Source organism: Aythya ferina, assembly GCF_964211825.1.
Source record: "Aythya ferina genome assembly, chromosome: 6".
Lineage (NCBI taxonomy): Eukaryota > Metazoa > Chordata > Aves > Anseriformes > Anatidae > Aythya > Aythya ferina.
In genome coordinates this window covers 39,876,515-39,895,165 of record NC_140303.1, presented here as the reverse complement: position 1 = coordinate 39,895,165, position 18,651 = coordinate 39,876,515, and the positions used below count along the sequence as shown (strand labels likewise).

The following is an 18,651-nucleotide window of genomic DNA, read 5'->3' as shown; positions in this document are numbered from 1 at the left end:
TCTCAAATGTTAGTGCCCCTGCGTCTTGGAAACACCACGCTTGGGAGCCGGCCTTGCCCGTGTCAGGAGCACCGTCCTGCGGGTGAACACACCAGGTAGCGGAGCAATTCCATGTCAGGGTGTCACAAGACTTTATTAACAACGGTGTTTGGGCTCAGAAATGGCACGGGGAGAGTTTATGGCCTGGGTGACTCACTGGGGAGCCATGGGCATGACCCCACCTTCAGGATGGCCGCATGCACCCCAGGGCTCCCCTCAGCCCCTCAACCTCATCCTCAGACCCACAACTTCTTCCTCAGCCTCCTCCTCATCCCTTCCTCAGCCTTTCCTCAGCCTCCTCCTCATCCCTTCCTCACCCCTTCCTCAGCCTCCTCCTCAGTCCCCTCCTCATCCTTTCCTCATCCCTTCCTCACCCCTTCCTCAGCCTCCTCCTCATCCCTTCCTCAGCCTTTCCTCAGCCTCCTCCTCCTTTCCTCACCCCTTCCTCAGCCTCCTCCTCACCCCTTCCTCACCCCTTCTTCAGCCTCCTCCTCATCCCTTCCTCATCCTTTCCTCAGCCTCCTCCTCCTCCTCCTCCTCCTCCTTTCCTCACCCCTTCCTCACCCCTTCCTCAGCCTCCTCCTCATCCCTTCCTCAACTCTTCCTCACCCCCTCCTCATCTCTTCCTCAGCCTCCTCCTCACCCTTTACTCATCCCTTTCTCAACTCTTCCTCACCCCCTCCTCATCCTTTCCTCCCCCCCTCCTCAATCCCCCCTCACCCCCCCCAGCCCCCCCTCCCCTCAGGGCCCCTCCCTCTCCCCTAGGGGGCGCCCCGCCCCGCCAGCGCGCGCGCGGCCGGGGGGGCGGAGCCTCGCCGGCGGTGGGCGGGGCTTGCCGGCGGCGAGCCTATAAATAGGGGCGGGCGGCGGGGGGACAAAGCAGTCTGCGCGGGACCGGCGGGCGGGCGGCGGGGCGCCCGCGGCTCTGCCACCTCCACCTGGGCTTCCTCGGGCTACTTTGATTTTTTTTTTATCATTATCATCCTTTTTTTAATATTTTTGGGGGTGGGCGAGGAGAGGCAGCCGGGTGTGTTGTTTTTTTTTTTTTTTTTCCTTTTTTTTTTTTTTTTTTTTTTTTCTCGTCGTGGCCGGCCGAGGGGACTTAAGCGGAGATCAATGAAGGAAAGAAGAGCGAGCCAGAAGTTATCGAGCAAGGCGGCGGTGATGGATCCCAACCAGAACGTCAAGTGCAAGATCGTGGTGGTGGGGGACAGCCAGTGCGGCAAGACCGCGCTGCTCCACGTCTTCGCCAAGGACTGCTTCCCCGAGGTACGGGGGGACGGGGTTTTGGGGGGTTTTGGGGGGTTTTGGGGGTTTGGGGGGGTCCAGGGGGTAAGGTTTGGGCTGACTGCCTTGTGCTGCCTGCCCCTCGCAGAGCTACGTGCCCACCGTCTTCGAGAACTACACGGCCAGCTTCGAGATCGACACGCAGCGCATCGAGCTCAGCCTCTGGGACACCTCCGGTGAGAGCCCCGGGACGGGCAGGTTGGGGACCGAGGGACCCCCCCGGGGACCCCCAGCTACTGGGGGGTACCCCTGGGGTGCTGGGGGATGTGTCTGAGGCTGGGGGGAGAGGGACAAAGCTCTGCTCATAGGGGCTTGCAGAAGGGGCAGGTGGGTTAGTGGTGTGTGTCTTCCCTATAATGAGTGGGGAGAGCTCCCTAAAAAGGGGCAGAACTGCCATCTGCACCTCCGCTGCCACAAAACCCTTCCTTACCCTTCAGGAGAGGGGAGAGGTGTTGATGGGTGTTCGTGATAAATTGAGTCAGGGGGTGTTTGAGCCCCTTGCAGGCTCCTTCGGGTCTCGTTGTTACAAAACGCGGTAATTTTCCCACGTTTTAGAGGTCCTCTAAAGTCAAGAAAGACTAGGAGGTTGGGCATCATCCCCCCCCTGAAGATGCAGGGGGCACCATCCTTTTTTTTAGGAACCATCCCTTTTTACCCGCCAGCATCAGCAGCTGCGTGCCGCGGCTCTTCCAGGCGTGCCTTCAGTGGCCATTTCAAAACCACCAGCTCCGAGGCTGAGGTTCTTGTGCCTGTCTCAGGTTAGAGATGAGGCCAGAAAGCCTTTGGGGTCCTGCTGTAGGTCATCCCCACGGACACGGGTTCGGCATGGTTAGGGTGCAGCCCTCAGCTTGCTGGCGCTGGAGGGGAGCGGGGCAGCCAGCGAGGCTCTGCTGGATAAGTGAGGGCGCTGGGAGAAATGGTCGGGGTGAATGACACGGTAAAACATCAACACAGATGTGGATCAGCATTAATTCTGCAGAAGGGGTTGAGAAGAAAGAGCTGGAAAAACTTGACAGAGTATGCAAGCCCTTCCTTCGTGAGGCAGGCTTTGTGTGTGCTGTGCTTGGACCCATCGGATCTGTCTCCATGTGAAATTGCTCCACTTACCAGAAACTAAAATTTTAATCCCTTTTCAACAAAAGGAATTGGGGCTTTGAGTTGGTTTTCCTCTTGCTGCTCAGGAAATGATTCCAAACTCTTGCAACACAGTTACTGGGAAAAGGCAGTCTCCATGCCCACAGTCGGTATCAGCATAGTTCTAAACTGATTTATTTTTTTTTTCATCTCATGCCAAATAAGACTTGGAGGCTTCTTGAGTGTGTCTGGTTTGAGCTTTCATCCTGATTACTAAGCTGGCTGCAACAAACTCGGTGGAGTAAGGCCTTATTAAAAATTAATGGTTAGCAAAGGTATTCTGGAAAATTTTATCTTTAGCTATTAAAATGCGCCGCGCGGGTTGTTTGACGTGTGAAGGCCTGGAATCTGTATGTCAAAGGCTGACGACACCCTGGTAATGAAATATCCTGTAGCACTTCAAAAGATGGCAGCAGCGGAACAAACACCTGCCAGCCTTTGCTGGTGCACGCCAGGCTTCCAGGCCCATCCTGGAGCTAACAGGCAGTCTGGCAGAGTCGGGAGCTTCAGGACAAGTGGTTAATTTGTCTGCAATCTGCACCTAACGAGGAAGCCTTTGAAAGGTGGGATGCTCGGTGTAATAGCAGACTGAACAGCACATCCTCTGGAGGTGGGATTCTGCAGCTGAAGGCTCTCTGCAAGCAGCTCTTCCAGGAGGAAAACTGCCCAGAGCCCATTCACCCAGTGCAAAATCACATCGCCAGATAAGAGACATCAGGAGATAAGATAAGGTTCTAGCATTATCTCAAATTCCTGGTAATTTAGTCCTTTACAAGTCTTTGTCCTAGTCCTCTGCCGAATTACAATAAATGTCTTAATGACTTTAAAGCAGGACAAGATCTAGTTAGCTTCCAAATATGATTTGTAGCTGCCAAATGCTAATGGAGGATAATGTCCATCGCAGCATGGGCTGGGGGAGGTAATGGCCCAAGTCCTGGGGATTTTCTGCATTTCTTGAGGGGGGAGGGTGAAAACGGATGCTCTTTAGCAGGACTTGATTGCAATATACTGTATGTATTTCAGGATGACTTTATCTGTATTTAATATCCGTTTTTTACTCTCCAGCTGTGTCCTAGCTGGGAGCATGCCTCAGGCTACCTCTCAAATTAGTCCATACCTTAACTTAAGCGCTGGTTTTCCCACTGACTGCGTTGAAAGGAAGGTACAGCCACTCTGAGGGGTTTTTCTTTGCTCATTGAGAAAATGCAAAGAAAACCAAAACTGTAGGCATTGGTTAAAAGCCTTATGTTAGAGTGAAAACAGGCCCAACTATCATGGTTTGGGTTTACCTTGTGAAATAGTCCCTTATAAAATAAGATTCCTAGAGTAATAAGCATGTTAAGTGCAAAATACAGAGCATCTCATAGCTGAACCTTCAAAGCCAGCTGTATATGTATTGGGAAGTTTGTTGTATCTTGGGCATGCCCATAGAAATTTGGGGCAAAACATGCTTACAAGTAAGAGTGGAATGGGAAGGTTCATTATTCAAATATTTTCTGGTACTGTCTAGTTCTGCAAGTCATTATAAGGATTTAAATTAGCCACAGCATTAAGGAAAACACTTGCCAACTTGAATTTCAATCGTTTTTTGGACTACCAAACCCCCTTTTTTTTTTTTTTTTTTTTTTTTTTTTTCAAAGCAGGAATGTCTGGTTGCAATATAACTACATCGTAAATTATTCTGTTCTGTGGTAATACAGTGTGGCAGTCTCGCGCTCCTTGGCAGCTGTTTGCACATTTTGCTAGGTACAGTACTTGAGAGAAGTTTCTTCGGGCTAAAGCTTCATGGTGTAATCTTGTGGACACCATGAAGAATACTTGTGTATGAGACAGCTTTGTTCAGCGTGCACGTGGTTCGTTTACTGAGGTTTTGCCTTCTTCCATTAAAAGTGACTACTTTGATGGGCATTTTTCTTGTTCAGGTATCACATGCTGTTCATTAGGTACACATATCTGCCTCCCCAACAACTCCCGAGTTTCTTTTGTATTGCTGGAACAGGGGAAACTGTACTGGACACTCTGGTAGTTCTCAGCAGGGCCAGAAATACTTGTGCACTGCTGGGGACTAGCATATAATTAAATCCAGAAGGGCCTTAGAGCCTTAAATCGAATTAGCTTTACTGTGATTTGAATGTGCACAGTGTATTCAGCGTCTACATAAAAAAAAATATTAATCATAAAGGGTGTTTTTTTTTTGCTGAGGTATCTTTCAGAAGGTATCTGAAACATACAGGAGTTCAAGTTCCTATTTCCCTGAGCTCTCTGGCAGTAAGCAGTGTAAAGGAAATGTCTAATTTCTGCCTTCCAGTTCACTTAACAAGTTGGCTGTGTTGAGCCATGTGATTTTCTTCTTTCGTGACTGCGTAGCAGTAACTAGTCCCGAGAGTTTATTTTTCCTTCTATAGGGGAAAAAATAGAACTGGTAAGTGGACCAGAAGTCCCACTTTCTGTTTGAGGTACAGCAATGTAAACGCACGCTGCTGTGAGCTGGGTGCTTTCCCCGAAATGCTGAGGTGTGCTGGGAAGGAAGAAGGCCATAGCAAGGAGCCAGCTGCTCGGAGCTGCCCCTGCGGTGTTTGCTGGGCTTTTTATCTAGCTGATAATCAGCAAGCCTGAGGAACTGGGAGCGAGGAGGCTGCTGTTTGGCTGTTGTTCTTCCAGCTGACCGGAGTCCGAAGGTCAGCGCCCGGTGGCGATGTGCAAGTAGCCCGGTGGTGCTCAGCCTCCTCCGGGCTCTAGCAGCTTAGGGCAGCACTAAGTCGTCCAAAAATTAAAAAAAAAAGCATGCTTTAACTTTCAATGATGTGAATAATTTTGGTGTTTATTAAGCCTGAGCTTTGGCATCTTCCGTAGACTGAAGCCAAGCAGGCTGCTTGGGAGGGGTTTACAGCTGAACTTGTGCTGTGCTTTGCATGGAGCATAGGAGCTGAAATTGTGTAAATTACTTTGGCTTAGGTTATTTAAGCTGCCAAACAGATAAAATCGGGGATTGCAGCTGGAATATACTTTCACCACAAAACAAGATGAACTGCAGCATTATCAGCGATCCCTTGATAAAGCTGATAAATCATTCATGTTGTCCCCGACAAAAATGTTTTACTTTGTAAGAGCAGAATCGCAAACACAGGCAGGCTTCTTTTTTTCCCGAATACCATGGCTGTAGCCTTGCATTCTCCTTCTGTTTTCCAGGGTTGGCATGGTTTCAGCTCTGCAGACTAACTTGAAAAAGGCTGAACAGCCTTGCTGGGCTGCGTTCAAGTTGTCTGCTCAGACTTGAGCCTCATTCCTGAGATTCCTCGGTTCTGAGGGTTTCTGGGTGAAATGATGAAAAGCCAGATCGAATAGCCTCGCCTCGCTGAGGACCGGGGCTGCTCTTTATTTGCGAAATAATAATAAACGTTCAGTTATTGCTGTCGAACGAGACCAGGAAACTTCTTTTGTCGGTGCTGCCGGCGTGAGGACTTTAAACGATTCCAGTTTGTTCTGCCGCACGCCGCCCTGAGGAGAAAATTGTCAAACACTCCCCGCTTGCATCTGCACGGAAGGATTGCCTATAAAAGTCCATCTTCTAGTTCCTCAGCGTTAATACGAGAGGGAAAACCTGAAAAGAAAAACCCTCTGAACAAACCCAGCCGCAGCTGACACCGTACGAGGGATCTCTGGGCTGAAGGTGGTGGCTGTGTGTGTGTACATAAACACACGCCGATGGACTTATATGGTGCCTGGTGTCCCGGGAGGCTGCTGAGTGAGAAGTTAGGTATGTGTCTACGGGATTAGTTTCTGGGTGAGGCTTTCGGAGCCTCCTTTCCAGCCGGCAGCCCTGTGGCCGAGCGCTGAGGCTCCCAAAATCTCACCCTGCCCCGACTTGCCCTGCACTCAGAGGCGTGCAGGCCGCTGCCTCCGCGGCCTGTTTGAAGGTGCTGGGCCACAGGGGTGGCTACTGAGGGTGCTGTCTGCTTGCCCAGGGCTAGCAGCTCAGCCCCGGGGCTAGCAGCCTGGTCTGGGGGTGTTCAGGTGGTGCTGAGCTGCGTAGCGGTGCTGCAGGCAGCAGGGAAGGCCGTAGTGCTGCAACCGGGGTAACTCGGAGCTCAGGGGCTTAGTTTTTCTGGTCAGCTCAGCTTAAATTTCCTCCTGATGTCTCGTTTTCTGCCGAAGACAGCGAGCTGTTTTTTTTTTTTTTTTAAGGAGCAGGTTTTTGACAGCTGCCTCTCCGTGAGATTGACATGGTTTATGAAGATGAGCGCTTGAATAAAATAAAGTCTTGTTCAACAAATTACCTTCTGCTACCTAGTTTGGTAATGCTTCGTTCCCCATGTGTTCCTCTTCATTTCAAAAACAACATTCCTGGGATTCTTGACTCCTTCCTTCTCGTGTAAGCTGTCCAACTGAAGTCATCTGCGATCCGTTCACACCATTCCCCGCTCTGCTCTGTGCAACAGCATGAGCTGTCTGTCAGTTAAAAACTCGAGGAATTTCTCTAATCCAGTTAATAGTCTCTGTTCAGCCTCCGAGACCTTGCAATTAGTTCTAGGTAGTTTGAAAATTGGAGCTGTAATTGGCCGATAACCCCAGAAGTCACGCCTGCTAGCTCTTGAAAGCTGTGTTCTTGTTGTGTATGCTCCATGCTGGAGTTTAGGTTTGTGAAAGACAAATACCTGAGTAAGAATATATGCTGAAGTGCATTTTAAGTCACAGGCATGTATTTTAAAGCCCAAGCCCTGATCCTGGTGGACAGCTTAACTGTTTAAGAACCCTTCTGAATCAGAAATGCATTGGTAAATGAAGCTTCAGCAGAGTTAAAAGCCAAACCGAGTGGTGGCTGAGTGAATGGAAAAGGAGAAATTTCCCCCAAATGTTCTTGGAGGTTCAACAGGTGCTAAAAATGAGATTTCTGACTGCAGGTGAAGTTGTAACTGCGTGTTAGAAGTCTTAAAGAAACTCGTCGTATCCCTTAATTGCTCTCGAAGTAGAACAGTTGTAACATGCAACATTGGACCTCTTTATGTTCCTTCAGCATTAGCTTTTGATCTCATTGATCAGAATTTGTTTTATGGGCTAGACATAAATGTTTACTACAGGCGTGTATTGGCTTACAAGTCGGTGCCTCTTTGTGACAGATAACTCGTGTCTGTCTGCAGGGCTGGAATTCTTTCCTGGTCAAGTACTGGAACAACTGCTTTAACTCTAAGCAAGAGGGTTTTTTTCTAAAAATTACCAATATCCATGACAACTAAAGATGCTTTTTGCACTTGGAACTTTGTTCTAAATTAAAAATCCAAAGCTGATTTCAAAATTACTGCATTTTTTTTTACATGAAAATGCAACTATGGAGAATCTCCTTTGAAGACGTGCTTTAACTCCTTTTTCCCCCCTCAAAGTCACATTCCTGCAGATTATGGCTGGAACTTAAACTTGGGCTGACCCTATTTCCTTTTCCTGGTTACTGGGGCGTCACAAGCTTTCAGTGGGAGATGAATCACTGGGGTGCCGTCCCTCTTAACTTGGGAAAGCTGTCGCTTTTGTAGGTGAGAAGCAAAAGGAAGGGGGAATTGAGAATCTTGTCTTTTGGGAGTACAGAGTGGTTTTGAGGAAAAGCTGGTAGCTAGGTGATATTTAAGAGCTTTTTTGAAAAGCTTTCAAAACTTTCTGGATGTGTTTGATTGTTTAAAGTGAAAAATACATGCTGATAATAATGTGTTTTCTTTCCCTGCAGGCTCTCCTTATTATGACAATGTCCGTCCGCTTTCTTATCCTGACTCCGATGCCGTCTTGATCTGCTTTGACATTAGTCGGCCAGAAACTCTTGACAGTGTGCTAAAAAAGGCAAGTGTTTAAGAAACGTTTGAGGAGAGAACTGTTTATAAGTAGCTTGTCTTTAAATCTCTGAAGAGTGGTGCTGTTTCCTATGTTAGAAACTTCAGTTTTGTGTTGTTTTTTTTTTCCTTTTAATGGAAAGAAGACCAGACTGTGCTCTGCACTGCTAGGATTTGAAATCATTGATTTGGAAGTGATTAATGTTAACTGAAGAAAAAAAAAAAAAAAAAACAACACACCATGTAATGGAACCTCAGGGGTGAAGTAAATTCTCATTCCTCAGCCCTTAGACACCAATGAATTGTTTAGGGTGGCATTGGGTGCAGCACGAAGCTGTCTCTAATGCCACATTCATATAAAAAACAGGACTGAGAAACTTTGCTGTGTTGCAGAGACAGTTAAAAGTGTCTGTAGAGCGTTTGGACTTATGCCGTGGCTTTACATAATTCCTCAGTCTTGAGCTAGAAGGAGCCAGTAACAAATGCCTCTGGGAGACACCAGAAAACCTAGCAATAGCATAGAAACCTAATTCTGCACCAAACTTCAGGATTTTTCAGAAACTCGGTGACCCAAGATTCAGAGCCTGACTTCCCCCGAGTCAAAACTCTTTTGTTTAAGAGTTGAGCTCTGTGTTCACAAGGTGGTCCCGGCCCTCCCCTCCGTCACTGGGCATGACTCAAGCTTTGTGGTGTCGTCTTTAAGGCGTAACCATGTGAAGTTCCTTTCGCTCTGTAGCTGGGGCCAGTGGTTCTTGTTTCACTGGGGCATAAAGCAGTATGTGGTGCTCTGAATAATGTGCAGAAAGTACTTCAGACTATTCTCTGCCTCCTATGCCAACAAGCATCTAGAACTGGCCTTGTTTTGTGTTCCTGTTGGTTACTGTACTGTTGCTTGGTGGGGAAGAGATTTTTATTAATATATTTTTAAGCCCGAATTATATTCTTGAATTTTAGGGATTGTATGATCTGGTCAGATGGGCTGCGGAATTTATTGGCTTTCTTTTATTCTCAAAGTTACCGTGTATGGGTTATGGGCAAGAAAACAAAATAACATGATACATGTCCTGTTTGAAGGCCTTCCTCACGGGACCCTTGACGGATTTGTATGGTTTTCGGATATAGCAAATATATAGCAACATGTACTCTGTGGTCAGAGAGTCTGGGCCTCTAGCTCAGTCTTGAGGAACTACTGGATGTGGTAACACCAGCTTGCTTTGGTTCCTCTCTGTTCGTGGCTGTGGCTAGGTGCTTGCTGCCTGTGAGGAGTCACGGGTCTGCAAAGCTTTATTCATGCAGGCAAACAGTCTCGATTACTAAGTCAGTGGACTTAGTGAGTGTAGGAGATTGTCAGTTTTTATCCTTGACCAGATAATGCTGGAACTAACGCCTTCAGAAATCAGCCTGAAGGTAAATACAACTATTATGTAAGGGTATTTCTACATAAAATGTCATGATGCATTAAGCTCTATCTTGTATAGATTTTTTGGGGATTTAAGCATTCAACTATGCCAATATAACAACAACCTAATATTTTACAGTGGAAAGGTGAAATCCAGGAGTTCTGTCCCAACACCAAAATGCTTCTGGTTGGCTGCAAGTCGGACCTGCGCACGGATGTAAGCACACTAGTAGAACTTTCCAATCACAGGCAGACGCCCGTGTCCTATGACCAGGTATGTGCTGTGGCATTCTTTGTCCTTTGGGGTGGAGGATAAGACTTTCTGTCACCGTAACCATCTTTATGAACAAATTCTCCCTCCTTGGTGGTGGATACACATGGTTAGGTAGTGGAGGCGAATTTGGAAACTTCCTAAAGGAAAAGCCTACCTATACAATGGATGCAGCAGAAAATCCTGCAGTCCCACAAAGCACGCTTTAAGCATCATAAGATTTTGGCCCTGTTGGTTGTGAGGAGCCTTTTAAATGGATTGAAAAATAAGCTTACTGCTTTTCTGTGCCTGCAGAGGCTGGAGCAGTAACTGCGAGGTGTGGCTTGTCCTGTTCATTTACTGGCAATAAAATCGTTGTCCTCGCACTTGAGTTGAATGTTGTACATCTGACTCAAGCATCAGGACAATTATTTCGTGTAATCTGACCCCTTTAAAGTCCCCCTGCTTGGAAACACCTTGTAGCTCCCTGTGAAGGTTGGCAGCAAATCCAGAAGGCATCTTAGTCCTGGGCAGTGGTTCTCTCGTTGGGAAGTGAGAAGGTTGGAGCCAGACATCGTGAGATAGAGACACTGAGGTGAAAAAGGGGAAAGGAACCAGGCTGTGGGAGAACAGGAGGCAGAGAAGTGGGGGGAAAACTAAGATCTAAGATAAACTTCCCCTTACTACTTGTGCGTTGCAGCTGAGTCACAGTGGTGGTTTCAGATATACACCCCGCAGGGTGCAAGAGTGCAAGTGTTACCTGCACGGGTAGTTCTAGCTGGCCCGTGTATCCTGCACTCTGAAACCGTTTTTGATGTCTTATCCAAAACCTCAGGTCTTCCAAACCAAGAGCTCCTAATATGCAATTACTAATAATGCAGCCTCCTACAGCATGTTTAAATTTGAAAATGAGCTGCCGTGAACTGAGTATCTTAATTAAAATACAACATGGGTTGTTTTCTTGTGATGCCTTTTGCTGGTTATGGTATTTTTTTTCTGTTTGGTTCAGTGAATCTCTCTCCATTTCAGGCAGTTTTAAGTGAAACTAAATGCCAGCTCTTCTGCCTTTCTAGAAGGGGAATAGTCTGCCACTTATGGCATGCCCAAGGTCATATGTTTTATGTTTTGTTGTGGTTCTTCAATAAAATTATCAAGTTTGACCCTTTTTTTGGAGTTAGAGATTGGAAAAACTACTGACAAATGGGTTTGTCACCTAGATTTGAAGATTCCCATCTCTCCTGATGTCACAACTCCTTAGGAAGGGCAAAGTCATAAGATTTTACTTACCAGCCAAAGAGAAAATTGTACATAACTCAGTGAAGCCCCTACTTGAACAAACTTGCACGATTTTGTCTGCACTTTACGCAGAGGGAAATCTAGCCTGAGCTGTGGCTGTGTGTCTCGTGGTTGCCAAAGCACAGCGGTGGCCTGAAGCGACCCAGGGCTCTTCTGTGCTCTTTTCAGGGAAGGATCCAGTCCTCTGGAAGATACGCAGCTTCTTTTTAGATTCCCTGCCTTGCTAAGTCAAGTTGGGATCAGAGCTCAGTGGGGTTTTCCTCGTTCCTCTTAGCTGCATAAGGAAGTGTTTGGAGGATAAATTCAGCTGATGCTGACACCCTGTCCCCAGTATCCTAGATAATTTCGAGTCGGCTACACCTGAGCAAACAGCTTTGAGGAACTGAGATAGGTTGAGCTGAGTAGGAGTTGCGGTGTTTAACAGAGGGGAGGGTTTGGGCCGAAGCAAGTCTTTTATCAGCCAATCCCACTTAAACTGATAAGAAAGCAGCTGCATCAGTGCAAGGCAAATAGTGCGTAATGATGTGGGTCCAGATGGATGGGTGCCATCAGGCTGGGAGCAAGGAGGAGGGGTTGGGCTGGCTCCTGTCCTGCTTGCCTCTACCTCAGGCCCGTGGATGCATGAGGATCATCAAGGATGTGCTTGGATGTAGTAACTTACTAGGAGGATTGTCCCTCCGAAGTAAAATTCCATTAAACCAGCTCTGCTTTTTCACACGGTATTGTATTGTCTTCCTGTAGGACCCCGGGGTATTGTCATCTGCTGGCTTTGCTGCTTGTTTTTCTTGTGCTGCTAGAACAAATATCTCAGCTTTGACTTCTGACACACTTTAACATTGCAAAAGAAGGGCTTGCGTAGCCCCTGAAGTCCTTCTATTTTCATCCCTTCCCTAGCTACGAGCCCAGGAATGTCCAGCTCTGCTCCCCATAAGCACAAGAAGGGTTTTTCCCCTGTGTGCTGTGCCCCAGGACAGGGACGTGTGGAGCAGCCTGAATAGGTGCTGGTGGTACTTTCCTGTGTCGCTGTGGTTATTTGCAGGTCACTGGGCTTATCGTCTCTATTTCAGATGGTATTTATCTGCATGTGAGAGAATGCGTGAATGCAGCTTGGAACCAGAGCTCTGTTTATTTTGCAAAATTAGCTGCTGGCTGTCATACTCGAGCTTTAGCTTTGGTTTTCACAGAACATTGTGTATGGAAAACAGTGCTGAAAAGTAATTGTATGGTTTGCTTTGGCTCGCTGGGAACTTGGTATTGATTGCATGTTCTTTTTTCCCTTAGGGTGCAAATATGGCCAAACAGATTGGAGCAGCTACGTATATTGAATGCTCAGCCTTACAGTCAGAAAACAGCGTCAGAGACATTTTTCATGTTGCCACCTTGGCGTGTGTGAATAAAACAAATAAAAATGTTAAACGAAACAAATCGCAGAGGGCAACAAAGCGAATTTCACACATGCCCGGCAGGCCAGAACTTTCTACAGTGGCTACAGACTTGCGAAAGGACAAAGCAAAGAGTTGCACGGTGATGTGAAGGACCTCGATTTCCTTGAGCGGGAGGAAGAGAGCGTTTGGGAGAGGTGGAGGCTCGATGAAGTAAACAGCCACATGGTATTTAATGGGTGCTTATGCCAGTGCTTTACAGGAGACTCTTCACCTGTCGTGTGAGACTGTACTTAGGAACTGAGCGTGTAGACCAAGCAGGGAGAAGAAATAGCTCTAAATGAGGTGGCATCAGGAAATGATACGTGGAAGAAAATGCCAAAAAAATAAAAAATAAAAAAGGAACATGTGAATGTGCTGAGAGGGTGAATGGGAAAAAAAAACAACACTGAGAAGAAGAGAGATGTCATTGACAGTGCTTGTTTCTTTTATTGATGCTCTGCTCCTGGATGCTACCACTTTGATTTCTTTAAAATAATACTTTAATGTTTTTTTTTTTAAAGATGACATTATTAATGTGCCCTCTTTAAGGAACTATCCCTGTGACCTTGTAGTTGGTTTTCCAAAGGATATGATCTAATTTTTCAGTAGCTCGTCGTTGAGATGGAGAGTATGCCAAGGCCTATACGTCACCTAGAGGAAAATACTATGTGAGAAGTTTGGAGTTTTGCCTTCCTGAGATGGCAACGCAAGCTAAATTTTATCACTTTGGTCATGAAGACGAATGCTTGAGGTTTCCCAGTATTTTAGGTGCCCAGAATTAAAATGGATCGCATCGGGGCGTGGGGGCAAACTGCCTGCCTGTTACAGGACTCTGACTTTCCATTCCTCTTTGTGATTGTAATTTGAAGTGGAAATGAGCTCAAGTTCTGGTGTACTGTATGGGTATTTCACTGTAGGTTCAGCTATCAAATCGACTGAAAGGTGCTAAGAGCTATGATGGCAAATGATCCTGAGTTTATAAAAAATAATAAATACTAGTTTGTTCAGCCTTACTGCCCATCTGGGGAAGCCCTGGGACTCCTCTGCTCCTAGCAGGAGTTAAGAGCCCGGTGGTTCCCAAGATCTAGCCCTCTGTAAACGCTATGGAGAAGTGCTACTCCGTGACATGGTTCCCTGCAACTGTGTTTGTAAAAACCCAAGAATCTGCAAATGAGCCAGCAGAGCCAGATTACCTTCTGTTAGACACTCCCGTACAGTTACTTGGGGCAGCCGTGTCTCGCGGCAGACTTCATTTGCTCGTGGTGAGTGCCGTGAGGAAATGGAGTCTGAAGAACTGTGATGCCTTAAGGGGTCCCCAGTGGAAACTGGATGCTATGTTTAGTCTTTAGGACTAATATACACATATCCAGACAGCAATCATTAACCATTACATCAGTGAACTGGTTAAGTTCTTTTTTTGCTTGCTGATTCCTATCGTTACGTTGAATATATCGGCCTTTAAAATTGTTTGCAACTGTTTACTGACCGACTAAACTTCATAGCTTCTCTCGAAAGGAAGATACTGTAAGCTCTAACCAGTGTGGCTATAGCTTGTTGAGAACAAGCATTTTGTTTCCAAGGATGATGCTTCATTTTTGAAGTGTTAAAGCTGTGTTCACGTTGACTTCTGCAAAGGTAAAGGATTACCATAATTAAAACTCAACTCTGTGTGTTCCTGGCACTTTTTTTCATCTGATAAAAGGAGAAAAAAATCCATTCCAATTATTTCCCACACAAAATGACATTCTTACCACCGTAATAAGCTTTTGACTGATGCAACAGTGCGCTTAGGGCAGTATTACAAAATAGCTGGTAAGTGCTTTCTGTATTTAAATATTGTGGAAAAAAAATAAGTTATAACTGTTATAAAACAGGACATTCATTACTTTTTTTAATTGTTGAAGTCACTTTGTATGTTTGGTTAATGTTTCTGCAGTATTTATTAAATTACCATTCTTTTCTTTGAATTAAAAACAAGTAATTGACTTGTAGCAGAAACGGCCTTGGTTTGTTGGTTCTTTAATACTTGTGCATGCGTTGTGGACGTAATCGTACTGAGCTGCAGGCCAGCTATAGCTTGGAATTGGAATGTGATTTGAGTAGAAATCAGTCTTACTGGTACTTGGAACAGCCCTTTGTTTTTTTCTGGAGCGTTTCTGTTTTGTTTGAGGAGGTGGTGTGGATTATTGGAGTTGCTTTTCCCCCAAAATCAGGCAGGCAGGGGAAAGTAGAGCAAGCAAACAAGTTAAGTGCGGTTTGCTTTGGTCTCCAAAGCGTTAAAGGTTCATTTTAAAAGGTTTTGTACCTTGAAGTTGTTCAAGGAACCGTTTCCGAGTGCTGTCTGTGAGTTAGCAGCAGGCACAGCCTGGTTTCTAGCTGAGCAGATGATTTACTGGGTGAGAAGGCATCCCTGGCTGGTAGGACACTGCAGGGTTGTCACTCCCTGGGGAGGTGGCCTTTTGGCAGCTCGTGAATGCCTGGACACGGCTGTCAGTCCCTCAGTGGCTGGGCAGCCCTCGTGGCAGCACAGAACTGGGCTGGAGCTCGCCTTGGCAAGCTGAAACCCTCGCCTAAAAAGCCACATCTCCCTCGAGGTCTGCGTTCGTCTCACTCAGCCTCTCGTCTTTCCATCCGGGTGCATGTGTGGCAGTGATATATTCTTCATGATGGGATTTAAGGATGCTTTGTAGGTGATGGCGGTCATGCATTAAGTCCTCTCTTGATGCCTCTGCCCCACGTTGCAGCCGGAGCCTAAACCAGACCTCCAGAAGAGATCCATTTCCAGTTAAACCACTTGGATCAGCAGTTGACCACCAGTTGCCTGTTACCCTTTGCAAATTCCCCTTACTCAGTCATTTTGCTTTAGATGCCTGGAAGATGGAGGTGTCCTGATTTATCTACGTTTTCCTTTTAGCAGTACAAAAATAAACAAGCCTGTTGGCAGCTCTCTCGCAGCCGCTAGCCTTGCCTGTGTTCCAGCACATCTGGGAAGTGAGCGTTCGTAAATCCCAGAGCTGCTCAGCCAGTGCTTGGGCATAAACCCAGTGTCTTTGGAACAGAAAGTGTTTCTTCATCATGTGATTAGAAATAATCTTTTTTTTTTTTCCCAGCTGCGGAGCAGGAGTTCTCACCAAAGAGTCCAACTCTCTTTTTTTCTGTGATTGCTGTGGGTTTTACCATTTCCTTTAGGTCGGATTTGCTGCTGTGTTGTTTGTGAGACGTCCCTGACTGGCTTTGTCTGGTGGCGTTTGGAACCTGGGAGCCAGAGGAGACGGCTTTACCTCTCCAAAACCGTGAGACTGTGCCTGAAGCCGACACAGAGGTGATATCCTCAGCTGAAAAAGCACAGCTAGGTTTGTTTTTGGAGGAGCTGGTGTCTAGGGGATCGTCACCCCCTCAGCATGACCCCTGCTCAGTGAGGTGCTGGATCGGAAGCGCTTTCGTGTGTAGGCTGCGGTTCGGTCAGCTGTTTCTCTCAAGCACCATCTGATCCCTGGAAAAGAACTCTGGCAGGTTGCCATCACTCAGCCCACTTCCCAAAAAAAGAAAAAAAGCAACAACCATTTAACTTCAGTGTGTTTTTTTTTTTAATTGCACAATGAGGTTTTGCAACTGCTTACGGTAACTGAGGCGCCTCGCAACAACCCAGCCCCTGCAGACAACCCCGAGCACCACCAGGAAAGCAACGCTGAGCTCGGTGGGGTGAGCTGGGATGCAGAAGGGAAGGGGAACAGGGCTCTGACAGAGCTGAAACTCCTCACCTTGCTGAGATGTGCTGCTGGAGCCCTCGGGGCGAGCAAAGCTTCAGAGCACGGCCCTTCCCAGTGGGAAGGAGGGGAGCAACAGCAGCAAAACCGCCCCAAATTCCTCCTCGAGATGTTTAAGATGCCTCAGTGATGCTGATGGAGGTGTGCAGGTGCCTCTGCCTGCCCTGGCCCCTGCAGTGCTGTGTCCCAGGCATGGGGGTGCAGTTTGGGGGCCCCCATCTGGGAAGGAGGAGAGCCCCGGGCACAGCCTCAGCTCCTTCCTCGCCTCCTGGAATGCTCCTTGCAGCTGCTCTGCAGTGAGGAAGGAGCAAAGCCTGGCTAATTAAGGAGTTTGATGCTGGCAGTGTGGCATTTTGTTGTCTAATCCTCCCGCACCACTGCCGGCCCTCCTAAGGGAGGGATTAGTTGCATGAAAGCGAATAATTACGAATTCCCAGCTCATGGGGCTTCTCCCCACCAAACTCCTTCCTTACAGAACAAGCCACTAACCTTTCCCCCTGTCTTTCCATCATCCGAATTTCTCCTGACTGCCAGCCTTTCCCCAAAAGCCACCGAGGTGCTGGTGCTGAAGAAGAGCCAAGACAGTCCTGGAGCTGCAGCCCCTGAGTGCCAAAGGGGCTGGCGATGTGATGGAGGCTGAAACATCTCCCGTACCTCCCCATGGCCGGACCAGCTCCTGCAGTTCCCCCGAGACCCTCACAACCCTAAAGGGGCAGCTGAGGGCCCCGATGCCATCCCCGTGGGCTTGCATGAGAGCCAGCGAAGGCGGGAGCTGCTCAGCGTCGAGGAGAAATGTTCTGCCAGGCGGCTCTTCTCTCTCCTCCCTAGATATGCTGGGAGGCTCAGGGATGAGAAGCAACACAAGAAGAAAAGATTTCATCTGATTCTAAAAGGGATCTGTGAAAAGGGAAGTGCTCCCACAGCCGTCGAAGAGGAAATCATTTTGGGGCCCACGGATCGGCACGCTGTACCACCACTGAGCCAGCCCCTCACCCCCACACACAGCACGAGTTCTGCAGAGCTCTCCCAAAGCCCAAAATTACTTTCCCCTGCTGATTGCTGATGGATTTGGTGTGAATTTCCGGCAGAAACCATTGACTTGTGCCCGCTGGGTGCTGCCGGCCCTGCCTGCCCAAACCCCCACTGCTGGGCCGTGGCCTGGAAACCTTCCCCTGGTGGGCCTGGGTGAGGGAAAACATCCATTTCTACACCTTGTCTGAATGACCCTAAGCCCTGCCAGGCTGCTCTCCTACTTGCTTTGAGGGACAATTTAATATATTGAAGTGGGGGCCGAAATCAGACCCCCCCCAGCCGCAGGAGGGGACCTGGAGGTGTAGGGCCCTCTGCTGCTCGCCAGCTCCTCGGAGCAGAACCGCTGACTGCATCCTGGTTATAATTGCTCCAAATTAGATTTAGGGCCTGCAGCCGGCCCCTTTGTGGGTTTTTTGGCTGCTCCTATTTATGTCCAGGGTGTCAGCTATCAGAAACTCTTCTTTGGAAATCTTTGAAGATTTAACCACCTCCATGGGCTTGAGCTCGTCACCTCCTTGAGCTCATCCCCTCCCAGGGGTGCGTGAGCACATGGGGATGTTTCCATCTAGATTTGGGGTGACACTGCTGAAATGCATCCTCCTCTGCACACAGCTGAAAGCGTGGGGGTCCTGGCCAGGACTGGTGCTCTTTGTCCCTCCCTCGTGTGCTCGTATCCATCATTCCGGTGGCTTTGGCACGTGTGGGGACAAAGAGCCGGGCTGCTCCTTTCCCGCTGAACGCGAGGCCTGGCTGGAGGGGACTTTGGGGTGTGCTGAGCGTGGGAGCACTGAGTGTGTGTGTGTGTGTGAGTGTGTGTGTGTGTGTTTGTGCAGGGGCTGGGGGCTGCAGGGAGCCAGGAGGCTCATCTGGTGTCAGCAGCATTCATGTGCAAAGCAGGGACCCAGGGCAGCGCATTATCTCCGGGCTGGAATCGCTCTTTCAGGCGATCCCAGACTTTTAAGGGATGCTGCACACTTGAAGGCTGGTTATTAGTTCCAAATGCTGCGGGAGCATCTGCTCTCAACTAGCTCGAAATCATGTTTAATAACAAGAAAATCTACTTCAGCCAAATCCCTGTTGGGAGGGCTTTAGCCTGAACAAAAGGCCCCACTACCACTGATTTCCATAACAGATGTAGCATGCGATGCATGACAGCCCAGCGCAGTGGAGCTCCTTTATTCCCCACATATCCATCTGCAAGAAAGGGGGC

At 47.9% G+C, this 18,651-nt stretch overlaps 1 protein-coding gene across 1 annotated transcript; it reads left to right on the top strand.

Annotated features, from left to right (window-relative positions):
• The first annotated feature begins 1,101 nt into the window (after positions 1 to 1,101).
• RND3 (Rho family GTPase 3) lies at positions 1,102 to 13,107 on the top strand. Its single transcript, XM_084523401.1, has 5 exons — positions 1,102 to 1,308; positions 1,415 to 1,502; positions 8,174 to 8,283; positions 9,812 to 9,946; positions 12,500 to 13,107. The coding sequence occupies exons 1-5, from the start codon at positions 1,156 to 1,158 to the stop codon at positions 12,749 to 12,751; spliced, it is 738 nt and encodes a 245-aa protein (XP_084379527.1). The 5' UTR covers positions 1,102 to 1,155; the 3' UTR covers positions 12,752 to 13,107.
• The last annotated feature ends 5,544 nt before the right edge of the window (positions 13,108 to 18,651 follow it).

What these genes read in the sequence shown, in the direction of transcription:
- RND3 (XM_084523401.1), top strand. Translation starts at nt 1,156, where the DNA reads ATGAAGGAAAGAAGAGCGAGCCAGAAGTTATCGAGCAAGGCGGCGGTG. An exon ending in CAGCCTCTGGGACACCTCCG is followed by an intron (nt 1,503 to 8,173) that starts GTGAGAGCCCCG and finishes CTTTCCCTGCAG; the next exon opens with GCTCTCCTTATTATGACAAT. An exon ending in TTGACAGTGTGCTAAAAAAG is followed by an intron (nt 8,284 to 9,811) that starts GCAAGTGTTTAA and finishes AATATTTTACAG; the next exon opens with TGGAAAGGTGAAATCCAGGA.